Source organism: Schistocerca serialis, chromosome 4, assembly GCF_023864345.2.
Source record: "Schistocerca serialis cubense isolate TAMUIC-IGC-003099 chromosome 4, iqSchSeri2.2, whole genome shotgun sequence".
NCBI classification, from domain to species: domain Eukaryota; kingdom Metazoa; phylum Arthropoda; class Insecta; order Orthoptera; family Acrididae; genus Schistocerca; species Schistocerca serialis.
In genome coordinates, this window is record NC_064641.1 from 692447245 (window position 1) to 692466550 (window position 19306).

General features: G+C 37.4%; 1 protein-coding gene across 1 annotated transcript in view; it reads left to right on the plus strand.

The window, feature by feature from the left end:
- Positions 1–19306, plus strand: part of LOC126474698 (uncharacterized) — a 282698-nt gene that overhangs the window by 132416 nt on the left and 130976 nt on the right. Inside the window, exon 5 of the mRNA XM_050102175.1 lies at positions 3471–3621. Within this exon, the coding sequence (XP_049958132.1) occupies positions 3471–3621 (151 nt within the window). The remainder of the gene's footprint in view (positions 1–3470; positions 3622–19306) is intronic.

Consider the following 19306-nt stretch of genomic DNA (forward strand, 5'->3'; position numbering starts at 1 on the left):
AGAATGGAAGAAAGGGAGGTGGAAATCATTCAGGAAATCTTCAGAAAAGAAAATCTAATATGATCACTTCATTTTTGCTAAGATTCCTAGGAAACATAATCCAAAAATATTTTGTTGATCTTTTTCCAGTATTGAAGTGTAGAATGTCAGTAGTTGTAAAAATGTGATGTAGATTTTGTTTGTGAAGTACGATTATCAATAATGGATGACCAATACTGAATTACTAATCAACCTGTATATATTAATAAATCTGTGTGAAGGAAAAAGTGGCCATAACTCGTCCAGGATCATAATAGAGAAATTTATTATGGTTCTACCCAGCCACGTTGGTAGGGGATTATCGTAAATGAAAACAATTCATTTGTGCTATATCTGTTTATTGAAATAATTTATCACCTTTTAATCACATTTTTTAAAATTTTTATCAACTATTTTGTCACCTTCTTTAAATGCCACCATGGCTACTCACCCTGGACTCAGGCTGTGAAGAAGAAGAAGAGGAAGAAAAAGAAGAAAAGGATGATGATGTTGAAGATGAAAATTGTATAAATCATTACTATCTAAACTTCTTCTTCCTGGCTAATGAAGTGCTTGTTAGTACAAACTGCCTTGGGGTCCAGGAATGGAATTAATGAAGGAAACTATGAAGCCACTTACGTTTTGGCTACTGTGTGCATTGTATGCATTGGATGTTGTACGTTTAGTCAGAAGGCATTGTAGGTTATACAGGAAAGGGCAAACAATTGCAGTTTCAGAAGGCTTGTGGTCAGTCTCAATGATTCCATGAAATGACAAAATGCTTACAACATCCAATTGGATACAAAAACACTTAACACGTTCATATATTTCTCTTTTGTTGAGGCAAATGTACTGCCCATCTCAAGCCATAAATGAAACCGTAATTTAGTGTTCTAGAAGCAAACTGGTCTAACTATGAATATAAAATGCAAATAGAAACTATTTGCTTGGATAGGCAAGGACACTATCTTATGGAGTCATTGTGTTTTCATATTTGAAGAAGGTTTGATTGCGATATGAGATAATCATTTCTGAGTAAGATAGTAAGAAATTAAAAAAACAAATGGGAGAAGGCCAATGGCAGTTCAGAACAATAGGTAGTAAAAACTGAAAGCACACTGTTTGTTGTGCCTAGTACCACTGACCAAACATGATGATTTTGCATAATTTTAAGTCAGAGATACTGAACTGGTATGACCCACACAATGAGACTGCAGTACAGATGGCAGTAACTTCCTGGTTCCATTCTTTGACATCATTCTAAACAGTCTGGGCATGTACAGATTATTGCCATACTAAAACCTATGGCAGAAAAACATTGGTAAATGAAATGGGCAAATAGATTAGAAATCCCTTTAATGTCTGGTGTAAATATTGACTGCTGTTAATGTTCTTGTTTCATTTTGCACCTTATGGAAACTTAATTTGTTGTGTGTTGTGCAGTTGTGTTGAGTAACTGCTGAGAAGAACTCTAAAGAAATCTCTTCACCTTCTGTGAATAATAGCTGGACTGTGTTAATATGCTATTGGTGTGTTTTAGTTTAACTTCTTGTTGTTTCCCATCTGTGAATTATGTACTAATAGACAGCAGCAATCTGTTCCAGAAACTTTATCCTGAGAATTTGTCTGAAACTGCACAAAAGCTTGACGAAGACGCACTTCAATTGTGGGAGATCAGAAAGGCTGCAAAGAAACGCCATTTTCGACGTTATGGTTTTTGTGCATATCCATCATTCCTGAATGGTTTAGCCTCTACAAATGTGTCAAAAAATGATTTTTACTCAGTTCAGGTAGGATACTCTGAATGTTTGTAAGTGAACTAACTGGAGTTAAGTGTCAATTCTAGCTCTGTTGGTTTCACTTTCCACTAATAATCATAGTTAAATAACACTAAATGTTTGGTTTTTAACATGTTTACACATGTATTTTTCTTTAGTAAGGTAGGTACTATTCAAGCAGACAGGAACATGAAAAGCAAATATGAGTACTGAATCTACAAGGCTTTACAGAGTGGTGATATCGACGGAGTTGAGGTAGAGATATGAATACAGAACTGTTAAAAAGGAAAGTGCTGAACTGGTGAGAGGAGTGGGGATACAGAAAGCATGACATGCAAGCAAAATCAAGTAACAAGGATCTAAAATGGACCAAAAATAAATGATAATGCAAATATAGAGATAACTAGAAAAATGTTATGCCAACATGAACAAATAGAATAACGTAAGAGAAAAATATTATAGGGGAAAGAAAGGAGAGGTAGATAAAGGACAGTGACAAGCTAAGGTTTGGGGGAGGGTGCTTACAAAGTTTGATGTACTGGAAGGCTAGTTCTCACCTGTGTAGTTTAAAAGAGTTAGTTCCAGGTGGGCGAGACCTGTTGAAATTGACTGCACTGTACTAAATAGTGTGCCTTACATATTAGTTGCTAGTTTGTCAGAGGACTTATTTGTGTGTGGATTGTTGTTTGGTGATCATGCACTGTAGTTGCAGCAAAGTTGATAGATGACCTGGCTTTTAGTTGAATGTTCTACTCTTGGTGTTGTGGTTTTGTATAAAATATGATAGTTCTAAACTTTGGGCAAGTACGTGAGTGCTATGTGCGGACTTCTGGGATTGTAGTTTTTGAATTCAGTATGGCACACAGCTTTATCACTTAGGTTCACATCACAAACTTCTTCTCCATATTACATCAGCTACTCGCTAATATTAAAAATAATTTTATTTATGGTGTCTAACAATATTATGAAAAGGATAGTTGCTGCTCGCCATATAGCAAAGACGCCGAGTTGCAGATAAGCACCACAAATATACTATCAGAAAATGAGTTTTCAGCCAGCAAGGCCTTTGTCGGAGATAGAATGTACACACACACACACACACACACACACACACACACACACACACACACACACACACACGTGCAAACACAAATCACACACTCATGACTGCAGACTGCAATCATGTGTGTGTGAGTTGTGTTTGTGAAAGTGTGTATGTGTGTAAGCTCTATCTCTGATGAAGGTCTTGATGGCTGAAAGCTCATTTTCTGACAGTTTTTTGTTGTGCCTACCTGGATCTCAGCATTTCCATTATATGGTCAGTAGCAACTACCCTTTTAATAATATTGTTACATTCCATCCTGTATTTTCCAATTGTTTTATTCATGGTATGTGATATCAGCTAAAAGACATGTATGGAAATCAATAACCTACTTAATATGCAGGAAAGCAGCTACTTTTCCTTGTATGTCAATAACTGCTTAATCTCTCTAGCACACATCTCACATGTATGTATGAAATTAATTACTTATTTATTTAAATTATGGATGCTTATTTTGTAGAAACATTTGCAATTATATAATTCAACAGTCTGATAATTCACAAAAATATTAGGCAATAACATAACGCATCAACTGGTTTTTCATTGCTGTTTTAGTCATAATTTCTTGATAGAAATAATGGTGTTGGTGATGATGATGATGATGATGATGATGATGATGGTGACCTATTAAGAAGCTGTGAATATTGTAAATATTCAAATACTGTGTCATTTTATGGGAATACTTTACACGCCTTGGTGATTGAGTTGCTGAAGCTGAGGCTAGTAATCTGCAGGTCTGAAATTCAATCTTTTCTTAGTCCTAGAATATTTTCTACTGTTTAAAATTAGTTCAGTCTGTGTAGATGAAACTTGTGGAGCCATTCCTTCTTACAAAGGGTGCATTAATTTACACATTGAAGGAAGGCAAGTAAATACAGCTTCAACAGCACTGTGCTTGGTACATTGATCTCTAAGCCAATCTTTACTTGCTTTTATGAAGAAGCCATTATAATCTAGCATGCTGGAGAAATGTTTAAGGCACTAGATTTACATTTGGGAGTAGTGTGATTCAGATCATCATTGAGAAGGTTATAAATGGTCTTTCTGACCGTGACTGGCAGAGGCTTACATTTAACAGTTGTAATATCCCTCCAAGGGACACTAGATTATGTTGGGAAACTAATAAGAATTAATAATGAAGCTTTTCAGGAGTTCAAATCATGCTTTGAAGCAACTGACAGGAGGCTAGTATATTTTGCAAAAAAGGCTTACTCAGAATACAATTTATTCAAGACTGAGACAATAACAATTTTTGAAAGTGTATTTCCTAAAATAACATATATTATCCAACCATTACAGTCTGTTAAAAAACAGTGGCTTCCTAAGGGCATAGAAGTACTCTGTCCAGCTCTACAAAGAATTCTATAAAACCTGTATTGTTAAGGCATATAGCTTCTGTTGTAAAATTCTAGCCACATTGCCCATATGAAAATCAAAGGGATCTTTGGAGAAAAGAGAAGCAGGTGTCAGAATATCAGGAACTCATATGGAAGGCAGTACAAGCAAAGAAAGAAAAGTGAAAGATGAAGGAATATATGGAGAGGCTATATGAGGGAAATGAACTGGAAGGCAATATTACAGAAAAGGAATTGGAAGTAGATGAGGATAAGACAAGACATAATACTATGAGAAGAATTTGACACAGCACTGAAAAATATAAATCGAGAAACAAGGCCCCTGGAGTAGACAACATTCCTTCAGAATTATTGATATCCTTGGGAGAACAAACCGTGACTAAACTACTTCACCTGGTGTGCAGTATGTGTGACAGCTGAAATACCCTCAGTCTTCAAGAAGAATATAATAATTTCACTTCCAAAGAAAGCAGGTGTGACAGGTGTGAATATTATCAAACTATCAGCAATGTAGGTAAAGACACATTGCTCCTTACTGTAAAGAAGACACATCAAATTGCAGACAGGCACAATTAAAAGTAACGTATGTAAAGCTATTGGCCATAGCCTTTGTCAGTAAAAGAGACACACACCATTCACAAACACAAGCAAGCACTCCTCATGCACACACGACTGCCAACTCCAGCATCTCAGGCCGGACTGCATGAGATGCAAGCAGCAATCTGGAGAGGGCAGGGAAGGGGAAGGGATAGTAGTGTGCAGGTGGGGAGAGAGATGAGAGATGAGTGTTTGTCTCTCTCCCCACACATACACTACTATACTTTGCCCTCCCCTGCCCCCTCCAGATTGTTGCTTGCATCCCATGTGACAGTTTCATTCCGGCCCGAGATGCTAAAGTTGGCAGTTGTGTGTGCCTGAGGTATTCTTGCTTGTGTATATGAATGGTGTGTGTCTCCTTTATTGATGAATGCTATGGCTGAAAGCTTTATGTAAGTGTCTTTTAATTGTGCTTGTCAGTAACTTGACATGTCTCTTTATGATAAGTAGCAATCTGTCTTTTCCTTCATTGTTGACTGAGCGAGGTGGCGCAGTGGTTAGACACTGGACTCGCATTAGGGAGGACGACGGTTCAATCCTGCGTCCGGCCATCCTGATTTAGGTTTTCCGTGATTTCCCTAAATCACTCCAGGCAAATGCCGGGATGGTTCCTTTCAAAGGGCACGGCCGACTTCCTTCCCCGTCCTTCCCTAATCCGATGAGACCGATGACCTCACTGTCTGGTCTCCTTCCCCAAAAAACCAACCAACCTTTATTGTTGATATTCCTACCTGCAGCTTCCATTGTTTGATTATCAAACTATCAGTTTGATAAGACTTGCTTGCAAATATTTACATGAATTATTTACAGAAGAATAGAAAAAGCTGGTAGAGGCCAACCCTGGGGAAATCAGTTGTTCCAGAGAGCTGTTGGAGCATGCAACTTATCTTCTAAGATAAGTTAAACAAAGGCAAACCAGTGTTTATAATATTTGACTTAGAGATAGCATTTGACAATGTTGACAAGAATACACTCTTGGAAATCCTGAAGGATAAAATACTGAAAGCAGAAGATTATTTGCGATGTTTACAGAAATCAGATTGCAGTCATAATATTGAGGATACGAAATGGAAGCTGTATTTGAGAAGTGAGTGAGACAGTGTTATAGCCTATCCCTAGTGTTACTCAATCTGTACATTGAGCAGTCAGTAAAGGAAACCAAACAAAAGATTGGAGAAAGAATTTTTAGTTCATTGATAAGAAATAAAAATTTCAAAGTTTGTTGATAACATTGTAATTCTGTCAGAGACAGCAAAGGATTTGGAAGAGCAGTTGGAAGGCATGGACAGTCTGTTAAAAGGAGATATTCAACAAAAGAAAACTGTGGTAATGGAATGTAGCTGAATTTCAGTCAGGTGATGCTGAGGGAATTAGAGTAGTAAATGAGATGCTAAAAGCAGTAGATGAGTTTTACTCTTTGGGTAGCAAAATAACTGAGAAATTTCTTCACATAAAACTTATATTTAATTGATAGGAAGTCTTTTCTGAAGGTATTTGTCTGGAGTGTGCCTTGTTTGTACATGAAAGATGATAATAAGCAGGAAGAAAATAGCTTTTTGAAATGTGGTCTTACAGGAGAATGTTGAAGAATAGTTGAGTAGATTGCATTACTTATGAGGCACTACTGATAGAATTGGGGACAAATGTAAAGCAGTGGTGTAGCACTACTCCTGCATAAGAAATGGGAAAAATAGATTACAGCTTACACAAACATAAGAGAAAGAATACAGTCAGACTTAAACTAAGAAGAGTGACCACTACCTTTATAAGCATACAAGCGCCAGAAGAAAAGAAAAAAGGATGAGTCTAGACCCTTCTACAAAGAACTGCAGAAGGCTAAACAAATACAGTGCAACTGATCAGATTATTATGGTGGGTGATTCCAATATCAGAATAGGAAACATCCTTGTAACGAATATTATAGAGCCGTCTGCTGAACTGGTATCTAAAGTAATTGGAAAGTACTATGAGATTGTGTCTCTTACAATAATTTAAAACTAACAAACTCACTTTTTTTAAGAAAAGAGATACTTAGGCTAGTAGAGGTCTTAGATCAATGATTAACTGCAGTTTGGTAAATGATAAGTTAGTGGTGAAGTAATAGGTTGGATAGCAATATTTGGGGGGATGGAAAAGGCTTAATAAATGTTTGAGTAATTAGAAGAACTGATTGGAAAGAATAGTTGAAAGAAATTTGAAGGTAATTTATGAATATGTACACAATCCTAGGTGAACTTTAACTGATACCAATATCAACAGACCTTCAGTATCAATACATTTAAGGTCAATATTCATAATTTGCTTTACGTACTGCTTCACATTAATTCCATTCTGTTTAGTCTTGGTTTTGACAATGTTGTTACTGAATTGTTCCTCCAGGTTATCGCATAAATTCTTCTTGTCTGCTCCGAACCCATCGATGCAGGATCTCGGCAGCGAAGATACATCTTTGTCGGTGTCTATAACCCATTCAGTTTACATATAGCTTACATATAAGAAAAGAAAAGAACGAAAAAATAATATTATTCAATACAAGATACAAGCATTTCTAGAGGTTTAGATATAGGATCAAATCATTTTTTATCATTTCTGGAGTAGATATTTTTACAAAATGGAAGAAAAGGCAAAACAAAAACATAACCAACAAAATCAACGTGTTTATTAAGTATACTGGCTTGGAAAGCATAACATCAAATATCTTTACCAAAGCAGATTATTAAAGAGTTAGGAAACCTGCAAACCAAAGGTAATATAGTAGAAGAATGGAAAAAATCTAATTAATGTGGTATATGGATTAGCAGGAGAAGCTCTCAGTACAAAGCAAAAAATAAGGAAAAGAAAAGGCCTAAAAATTTGGGGATGTGACGAAATCTGTTAAAGAAAAACAGGATGTTTGTATAAAGTACTTAAATAACCCCATAGCTTAGATGAAGGAGAGAAAAATATTGCTAAATGTATTGCAAGAAAAGTGTACTGGGAACATGGAATAGGCTTATTTCTAATATCAAGAATGATGTTTACTGGGGACAGCCAATTGCTTATAAGGTTTTAAGAACTTTAAACACAACAGAAAAAGAGTAGATACAAATGAACAATATTGAGCAAGAACATTGGATAAATTATTATAAAGGGCTATAGTATGATAATACAGGACAAGAAACTGGAATTGAACCAATCTATGGTAAGGAATTAGATGAAATACATTGTGATGTAGTGACATCTGCCTTACCATCACTTAATGACAAAAAATGACAGGAAGACATGATATTAATGCTGAATTGCTAAAATATGGTGGAATGATGATACACCTGTGACTGCCACAGCTCTTAAATGACTTTTGTAATGGCAAGAATATAGACAAAGACTGGAATATTGCAGAGGAATGAGTTTACTGGACATGCTAAGACTCTAAGTGCAAGACTAAAAAATATAGCAGAAGTAGTACTGAACAAGGAACAAATACAAAAACATAAAGAATGTAATAAAGCAACACACAATCCTTTTATTGATTCGAATAAATCTTTAGACAGTACCAGTAGACAGAAACTTTGGAAAGTAAGTGTGAATCACACATCTCCGAAACACCTAATAAATGCAATGAGAAGTTTATATCAGAACAAGAATATCACTTTAGATCTCAACTGAAAAATGACTAATGAGATACCAATGGACAAAGGAGTGCAACAAGCCTGCTCAATCTTCTCATGTTCAACATTTACATACATGAAATAATGCACATGTAGAAAACCAAAATTCAGTTTTTTTAAATAAGGTACTATGTGCTGAAGATGAGCAGTGATACTAGCAAATAAAGAAAAAGACCTTCAGAAAGGAATTTACTTACTGAAATAAATAAGTGCACAATTTGGCACAGAGATTCCAACAAAAAACAAAGGCAATGGCCTTCATGGGGTAATAACAAATTAGAAGCAAAATATTGATAGACTGTAAGATTTTAGAACAATTAAACCACTTCTGTTACCTAGGATATGACGTGTTATATGACTATAGCAAAGGTATAGAAATAAAGTTTTGTAAGGTTTGTGGTACAATTAACAGAAACCAGAAAAACAAAACTAGGAGAGACTGTTGCAGTTCCCACACTGCTGTATGGGAGTGAGATCTGGATGATTACCAAAAAGCAAGAAAACTATATCTAGGCACAAAAAATGAAATACACAAGAAGAATTAAAGCTTGCACAATAGAAGGCAGACTAAGGAATCAAGATATTAGAGAAGAGCTAAACATTTATAGGACAAATGATAAAGTTATAGATTATAGATTGAAATAGAATGAACACTTACTAAGAATGGAGAGCGAGAGACTACAAGATTACAATGCAAACCTGGCTAAAAAACAACGAATTCTATACAACTGAAGAATTCTTAGAAACTAATCATCAAAATATATGTTTTACCTAAGTTATGAAGAAAATGTTTTGATATTATATAAGCTAGTTATTTACTGTGATTCTTTTCTTATGTGTGTATTTAATTACTGTATAAAACATTGTTTTACATAATGCTGAAGAAAAGGTCTTTAGTTCCTTTTCTCCCCTTTCTGTAACTATAAACCACTGTAAACTTTGACGAAGCCAATTGTATGAAAAATACTGAAAGGCTAATAAAAATATTCTATTCTATTCTATACTATTCCATAGAGTTGACAGAAGTCATGGGATAGCAATATGCACATATACCGATGGTGGTAGTATTGCATACACATGGTATGAAAGGTTAATGTTTAGGTGGAGCTGTCATTTGTACTCAGGTGATTCATGTGAAAAGGTGTCCGATGTGATTACGGCTGCACAACAGGAATTAACAGACTTTGAACACAGAATGGTAGTTGAAGCTAGATGCACAGGACATTCCATTTTGGAAATCGTTAGGGAATTCAATATTCTAAGATTCACAGTGTCAAGAGTGTGCTGAGAACACCAAATTTCAGGCATTATCTCTCACCATGGACAACAAAATGGCCAACAGCCTTCACTTAATGATCAAGTAAGATAATTTAATTATTGTTTGTTACTCATATTCTGTCGTATCTCTTATATGTATTCTGCTATGTGCAGTATGCACCACCGTCATCTCTCATCACACACCACCTTTTTTTATATTTTGTCTATATATCCTATATGTATTCTGCTATGTGAGTTATGTGCCACTACTGGCATCTCTCGTCATATACCATCTTAACACAATTTTTCAAGCTGACTTGTCCTATATCATGATGTGCTTTGCTGTACAAATTGTATGATCTACAGGACCAATAATAAATCAAATCAAATCAAAAGAGCAGCAACGTATGTGTAGAGTTGTCAGTGCTAATATATAACTAACACTGCATGAAATAAAAACAGAAATTAATGTGAAACGTGCAACGAATGTATCCTTTGGGACAGTGTGGCAAAATCTGGTGTTAATGGGTTATGGCAGCAGACGACTAACACGAGTGCCTTTGTTAATAGCACGTCATCGCCTGCAGTGCCTCTCCTGGAGTCATGACCATATCAGTTGGGCCCTAGATGACTGGAAAACTGTGGTGTGGTCGGATGAGTCCTGCTTTCAATCAGAAAGACCTGATGGTAGGGTTTGAGTGTGGTGCTGACTCCACAAATCCATGGGTCCCAGTTGTCAAAAAAGCACTGTGCAAGCTGGCTGTGGGCTGTGTTTACATGGAATGGACTGGGTCCTTTAATCCAGTTAAACCTATCATTGAATGGAAAAGATTATTTTCAGCTACTTGGAGACCATTTGCAGCTATTCAGCACATTTCCAAACGTCGATGACATTTTTGTGGATGACAATGTGCCATGTCACCAACCGGGCCACAGTTGATAGCGACTGGTTTGAAAAACATTGTGGACAATTCAAGCGAACGATCTGTCAATCCAGATCACCCAACAGGAATCCCATTGAATGTTTATGAGACAAAATTGAGATGTCAGTTCATGTACAAAATGCTGCACTGGCAACACTTTCACAGTTGTGGATGGCTATGGAGGCAGTATGGCTCAGTGTTTCTGCAGGGGCTTCCAACGACTTGTTGAATCCACGTCACATAAAGTTGGTGCACTATGCTGGCCAAAAGACAATCTGACATGATAGTGAGAGGTATCCCATTGTTAAATGTCAAGGTAGAAGAGGTAGCCGAAGGCCCTGGCAAAGTTGGGCACCATAACAGACAGTTTTCCTAACACCTGAAGAGAAAAAGAACAAGATGAAGATGAAGAAGAAGTAATTTGTGCCACAGTATGTCTTAAAGAAGGAGTCAGTTGATAGGACACAGTCTGAGACATCAAGGAATTGCCAATTTAGTTGGTCGTATAGGAGGGATGTGTGGGGTTCAAAATTGTAGACAGAGATCATGAGATGAATACAATAAGAAGATTCAGATGGATGCAGATTATAGTACAGTGAAAACCCACTTTTACATTTTTCAAGGGACTTAACAAAAATGGTGTAAAAAGTGGGAAAATGTAACATGTGGGAAATAACATTTTCAGCTGTAAAGTTATTATAGGATACCCCCTTGCACTTTATGTATGATAAATGTACATAATGAGCATCAAAAGACTTGTCAGGAACTTGTTTATTATCTAATGAAGGTTTGTTATCTAATAAAAACCACTGATGTAACTGGAACTGATAACTGTCTGGGAAGTAGGAACATTTGACTCAATTTCATACGTCGTAATCGATGTTTCTGAAAGCCTGCAGCTGTCATTCATTATTTAAATAATGAAATATTGCACTATTTATGTATTTTTTTTCACGCTTAGCATGACACATTTCAAGAACTTTTTCTTGTTGTCAAGTACAAATATGTACATAAGTATTTTGTGTGGTGTTTGAATATGTGCTATTCTGTGTCTCTTGTACTGTAGTCATCTTTTTGAGGTCATCAGGTACTGTGCCTCATCAGTTATGTAGAAAACCACAGACACTTGCAAACTGTCATTCACATTGTTTGTCTGTGTGACATCACGGAAAATACACATGTAAATACTGTACTTGACAACGAGAATAAATTCTCAAAACACGATTTGCTCAGAATGAATAAAATACATAACCGACGCTGTGTTTAAACCAAAAACATTTGAGCAACTAAAGTGAATGATGGTGTCAGCTAGAGCTCCAAGTGGCCATATGTCAAAACACGCTAAATATGGTTCGTCAAAGGTGTACTGATGATCACAACAATCACGAAACTGTGTTTGTGCTCTAGAGACAGTTTGGAAATGGTTGTGATTGGTCATGATATCGTCATTCAAATGAATCTAGTTACTCCCACCAGCCACCACGCCAAGCAGGTGTCAACAAACTTAACCATGTAATATTTGTAAACACTACTGCATGTTCAGCATCCTGCCAGCATCATTTTTTGTCCACAAACATTTTTTTGCAATGCGTAAATAGCAGGAAAATTGTAAATACGTTGATGCAAAATCTGGTTCAAATTAACATCGTGGGCACAGGAAATTTGTCGGGAGCAATAAAACAATGTTGTAAATGGTGGGAAAATGTTAATTCCAGGAACATAAAAGCAGGCTTATACTGTAGTTATTCAGAGATGAAGACGATGGCACAGACAAGCCTAGTGTGGTGAGCTGCATGAAATCAGTGTTTAAACCAAAGACCAGCATAACAACAACAAGAGCCAAAGTAATACAAGATCTAGGAGTGTGTGCATTTTCTCTGAAATTACTAATTCAAGTAATCCTCCACAGAGTTAAAAATGTTGTACATTTGAAATGGCTGATGGGAAAGAAGTTGAAATGGCTGGTGGCAAAGAAATTTTTAACCAATACACTCAAGAAAGAGTTTCCTGTGTAACCGTTGGTGAATTAAAAAACATTATAGGCTCACTGAAAAGCAAAGCCTCTCTCGGCATACATAATATTTCCAACAAAATGTTGAAGGCCTGCTGTAATCAGATATTTATTGTTTTGGCACATATAGGGATCATACATAAATGCAGTTTCCCTATTATTATTTTTTTCAAGATACATATGTAGTTGGTAATATAATGCACCCAAGACCGAACTATGATGTAACAATCATTTGATGGGCAGAAAAGTCTTGAGTGATGTCAACAATACTGCAGAAGTGGCTGAAAATTGTGGATTTTACTCTTTGCCCTGCTGACATTGGAGTTTGTTCCGTAAGAAGGTTTGTTAATGGACAAAACATAGTGTCATCACCCCTGATCTTGTTCCCAGAAATTTTCATCTTTTCTTGCACCTCAGGAAATTCCTGTTCTCTGTCACATGATGTCATGACTGTCATTTGATGTTTCCTTTGCCAGGTGGCAGCCTTCTGCAACACAGGAATACAAAAGTTGACCACATGATATGACAAATGCCGCTGTTCTGGTGGTAATAACGTCAGAAAAACAGCTAAAACATTACTATGTTTCTTGGAAATAAAGTTTTCAGCATAACAATATTTTCTTTTTTTACAAAAATAAAGGGAAACTTAATCTCTGGATTATCCTTGTATTTGTTTCAGAAAGAGGAAAGTATGCTGTTGGTAGACCTCTTTATAAAACTGGTGATGCTACAAGTTTCTCAAACTATCATCCCATCGCACTTTTAACAAGATTTTCTGAATTCATGGGAATTGTATATGTGTGAGAGGATACTGGCTCTCTTCAGAAAGCTAAATATTATTAACTGTTGACATTCTGATTTTCAAAGAGGGATTTCTACATTCCAATCAATCTTCTCATTCACCAATGATGGGCTGGAATTTTGACATAGTAAAAAGTGGTCAGTCGGTGCCTTTTCTGATCTCTCAAGGGTCTTTGATTATGTAGATCATAAGATGCTCATAAACCAGGCCAGGCAATGTTGAATCACCTGCCTGACTGATAACTAGTTAAAATTATACCTTGAAGACAGTAGATAGTTATAGATGTCTCAAATGGTGTATCAAAAGATGGCTTGGTCTCTGATTGGGTATAATAAAATATGGAGCCCCTCAGCATTTTATACTCTCTCTCAGCTCTTGCCTTTCCTAATATACACGACACGACAAAAAATGTGTAGCACTCAGAAAGGCAGGATGAGGCAAAATGAAACTTCATGGATTGAGAGGATATGTGAAGTTATTTCAGTGATTATACAATTGAGTCAAATTTATAAATAACTGGTCAGTATGAGCCCACTTTTTAAAACATTGCATCCCATCTAGCATTGATACAAGTACTGATTCAGTTGGAAAGTGTGTCATAAAGCCTCTCTGGAGGCAATTTGGCTGGCAAATATTGTAACTGGCCCTTGATATCCTGGACACTGGCACAGGGATGGAATTCATGTCCAAGCTGTCCCTGCATGTGTTCTGTTGGTGACAGATCAGGAGATCTAGCTGGACATGGGAGTACATCAACACCACACACACAGCTTATAGAGAAATGTGCCATGTGTGGATGAGCATAAGCATGTTGTAAAATGACACCACAATACAGTCTAATGAGAGAAACATTGAAAGAATGGGTCCACCATTCACCAGCATTCATGCTTTCCATTCACAACACTACTTGAAAAGCAGCCATTTGTATGGTGGTGCTAAAAATAGTGTGCACATTACGAGGCAGCTGCGCAATGCCTTCTGTGGAAAGAGAGGTAGAGAATGCTTTATGGTGTTGCCAGTCTGCTCTCTGTCTCTGCCCCATACCTCACACTGAACCCATTGCCTGCGCTGGTAACTGGCAATCATGGGGTGAGGGCCACACAAGGCCACTGTTTCTGCTCCTGACTGCCCCATGTAGAAGTTATATCCTTGGAAAACTAACCCTTTCACTTCTTAACATAATAATTTGTTGTGTTTCCGTTATGTGATCCATATTTAACCCTGTAGCAGCTAAGTAAACTCACCATATCTAGATCTACATGAAATTCAGTGCTACTTCTAGTCTCCAGCCAATGGTGTGGGTTGATGCAGAATGTCTCAGGGAGCCCATTACTTGTTCCCAGATTGCAGGCATAGATGGAAGTGGTTATGATGTGCTTGGTGCACAATATGGAGATTTTCCTTTGTGCTGGTTAAACATGGTCCACTAAAACATTGGCAACTAGTCTGCCTGCCATTATGTTCCCATGCATTTCAACATCAGGCCTCTGTCACATATGAATGACCCACAAATGCGGCTACTGCATGATTTGACCAGCTGACCAAATGGAGACCCTGAATGACGCCTTTTTGAAATTCTTGTCAGGTGCAGAAAACACTGGGAGTACACAGCACCTCCTTATCCTTCACAATGATCACTCAACATTTGACACTGGTCGTGCCCTCCAAGGTCTGGTAACAACACTAAACATGAGCTGACTAACACATTCTGGTAGCAGTTCTACCTGCCACAGACAATGCCACTTCTAATGATTTACATACCTGCTGCTGGTGTGTTTGTGTATGAAGTTGACATCCGACCATGTCTTCTGGCTTCTTCACACAATGCTTGTCTCATGTAAATGCAAAATTAAATTTTTTGCTGATTGCCAAAGACAGATAATTCAATCAGCAAAAAATTTATTTTTGCATTTACATGAGACAGGCATTGTGTGGCTAATACATGAGTTATTAAATTAGAGTCTCATATCAGTGACAAATGTGAGGAAGTTTTGGTCTGGTGTACAGTCATGTCCCTTTCGATTAATCTAAGAAATACTAGTTTCATTCACTTCCTCACAGACCACAAGGACCCATAAGAAATAGCTATTGTGTAGAATTACCAGGTAATAAAGCAGGCAGACCCTTCAAAATTTCTACGTGTTCATGTAGGTAGCTGGCTCAGCTAGGAACATTATTGTCTTGGGAAGAATGACTTTTGGTACGAGAAAATGTGACTGTCTCAACTATCAACACTTTATTTTCATTTAACACAGTCACAAAATGCTTTAAACTTCAGGCAGTCTGGTGAGTGCTTTTGAAGATCATAACTGCGCTTTATGTTGATCCAGTAGAGTGACAATACAGGGCTGCAAACAGATCATCGTGGATCATGAAGAGAATCACTCTTCCTAATGTAAATCAGAGAAATAAGTCAACAGTTCAGTACTCTACTTCAGCTGCAAGGAGGATTTCTGAAGTATTACATTCCCTATGCATCTGATGGCATCTTTTGAAGTTTCAGAGCTTCAAAATTGAAAGTATGGAAAAATATGTGTGGAAAGATGATGTGTGCAGCCAAGCAATGATTGGAGGTCTTGGTGTAACCACCCTGCTGGGGATAATAATTATCAAAAAAATAAATAAAACAAAGTAAAAGTCTTTACATACATTAATCTTGAAGAAGGTAGCTGAAATAAAAATTCTTGAAGTTGGATGGGTGTAACTCAGATTGTTAAAAATAATGTTGGCATGAACATAACTTCTTTTTGTTGCTCCGCTGCAGCTGATTCGTCCTGTAAATTCTAAAGTGATGATAGGCCAGAAAACAGCATGGTTCTTCAACAACGTGAAAAGTAAAAAAGTGATTCAAGTGTACTCAGATTTAGAACTCTAATGTTGTTTATTTCTGACTAGATGCTATGTCACACAGTGTGCTGGCATATGCCTTTGCCAGCACACCAGTTGGCACTAGGAAACATTGTATATCAGGTGCTGAACTAAGCATACCTATGACAAGAGAAGACCAAGACATGTCCCCAGGCTATATGTCAGTAATGGTGCTGGCAGCATGTACATATGCCACTGCTGCTGAGGTGATCAATCTCTCCTGCTCAGTACTTCAGTGCGTTGCATTGGGACTCAGTTCACATTGCACCTCAGTACATCACACTGTGCTCTTTTCGTCTACAGTGACAGTCATCTCCTCACACCTTAGATAGCTGTGAGAGAACGTCAGTCAGATTAGATTAGATTAGATTAATACTAGTTCCATGGATCATGAATACGATATTTCGTAATGATGTGGAACGAGTCAAATTTTGCAATACATGACATAATTAAGTTAATTTAACAACATAATTAAGTTAATATAACAACTTTTTTATTTTTTGTTTTTTCCTTTAAATTTTTTTTTTATAATTTTTTTTCTTTTTTTTCTTAATTTATATCTAAAAATTACTCTATGGAGTAGAAGGAGTTGTCATTCAGAAATTATTTTAATTTCTTCTTAAATACTCATTGGTTATCTGTCAGACTTTTGATACTATTTGGTAAGTGAACAAAGACTTTAGTGGCAGTATAATTCACCCCTTTCTGTGCCAAAGTTAGATTTAATCTTGAATAGTGAAGATCATCCTTTCTCCTAGTACTGTAGTTATGCACACTGCTATTACTTTTGAATTGGGTTTGGTTGTTAATAACAAATTTTGTAAGAGAGTATATATACTGAGAAACTACTGTGAATATCCCTAGATCCTTAAATAAATGTCTGCAGGATGATCTTGGGTGGACTCCAGCTGTTATTCTGATTACACGCTTTTGTGCAATAAATACTTTATTCCTCAGTGATGAATTACCCCAAAATATGATGCCGTATGCAAGCAATGAGTGAAAATAGGCATAGTAAGCTAATTTACTAAGATGTTTATCACCAAATTTTGCAATGACCCTTATTGCATAAGTAGCTGAACTCATTAAACGTTTCAGCAGATCATCAATGTGTTTCTTCCAATTTAATCTCTCATCAATGGACACACCTAAAAATTTTGAATATTCTACCTTAGCTATATGCTTCTGATTAAGGTCTATATTTATTAATGGCGCCATACCATTTAGTGTACGGAACTGTATGTACTGTGTCTTATCAAAATTCAGTGAGAGTTTGTTTACAAGGAACCACTTAGTAATTTTCTCAAAGACATTATTGACAATTTCATCAGTTAATTCTTGCTTGTCAGGTGTGATTACTATACTTGTATCATCAGCAAAGAGAACTAACTTTGCCTCTTCATGAATGTAGAATGGCAAGTCATTAATATATATTAAGAACAACAAAGGACCCAAGACCGACCCTTGTGGAACCCCATTATTGATAGTTCCTCAGTTTGAGGAATGTGCTGATCTTTGCATATTATGAGAACTGCTTATTTCAACTTTCTGCGCTCTTCCAGTTAGGTACGAATTAAACCATTTGTGCACTGTCCTACTCATGCCACAATACTTGAGCTTGTCTACCAGAATTTCACCATCTACACAATCAAAAGCCTTTGAGAGATCACAAAAAATCCCAATGGGTGGTGTTCAGTTACTCAGATCATTCAAAATTTGATTGGTGAAATTTCTGTTGCAAAACCTTTCTGGAAACCAAACTGACATTTTGTTAGTACTTCATTTTTATAAATATGTGCTCCCTGCCGCCGTTGGATAAGCAGCTGAGCAGCAAGTCGTATACTCCTAGCTCACTCATTTGTTACATAGTTTAATTCTTAATTTCTTTGCGTGTTTTTGGTACTTGCATTGTTTAATTCATAAATTTCGGGCGTATTATAGTATTTGAGAGTTGTAGCATCGCGTTTTAGTACCTGAATAGTGTAAATTCGCGTAGTCGTTTGTCTACTGTTTAATTTTGAACGGCCAGTGTCGGTTGGTCGCAGTCAGTGTGCTCCCTGCCGCCGTTGGATAAGCAGCTGAGCAGCAAGTCGTATACTCCTAGCTCACTCATTTGTTACATAGTTTAATTCTTAATTTCTTTGCGTGTTTTTGGTTCTTGCATTGTTTAATTCATAAATTTCGGGCGTATTATAGTATTTGAGAGTGTAGCATCGTGTTTTAGTACCTGAATAGTGTAATTTCGCTTAGTCTCCTTCCGCCGCCGAGCAGTGTCAGCAGTGCGCAAGTAGCAGCATTACTGCATTTACTAGGCAATCTTGTATTTTAATAACCGTTTAAATTTTGTCGATTTGTTTGCGCTCTCTGTAGATTAGTTCCGACGTTCTTAGCAAAACAGTTTTTAGCATGGATAGGGACTGCAACTGCTGTGTTCGGATGCAGGCTGAGTTGGCATCCCTTCGCTCCCAGCTTCAGGCAGTGTTGGCTTCGGTCACACAGCTTGAGGCTGTTGCCAATGGGCATCACTGTGGGGGTCGGGATGGGGGTTTGTCGGGGACGGCCAGCTCGTCCCACGCATCCCCTGATCGGACTACGACTGTGGTTGCCCGGGATACTGCCCGCATTGAGGCTGATCCCTCACCTGTGGTAGAGTGGGAGGTCGTTTCAAGGTGTGGCAGGGGGCGAAAGACATTCCGGAGGGCTGAACGGAAAGCCTCTCCAGTTTGTCTGACGAACCGGTTTCAGGCTCTGTCTCAGGCTGATACTGATCTTCGGCCTGACATGGCTGCTTGTCCTGTTCCAGAGGTTGCCCCTCAGTCTGCAAGATCCGGGCAGTCGCAGAGGGTGGGCTTACTGGTAGTTGGGAGCTCCAACGTCAGGCGCGTAATGGGGCCCCTTAGGGAAATGGCAGCAAGAGAGGGGAAGAAAACCAATGTGCACTCCGTGTG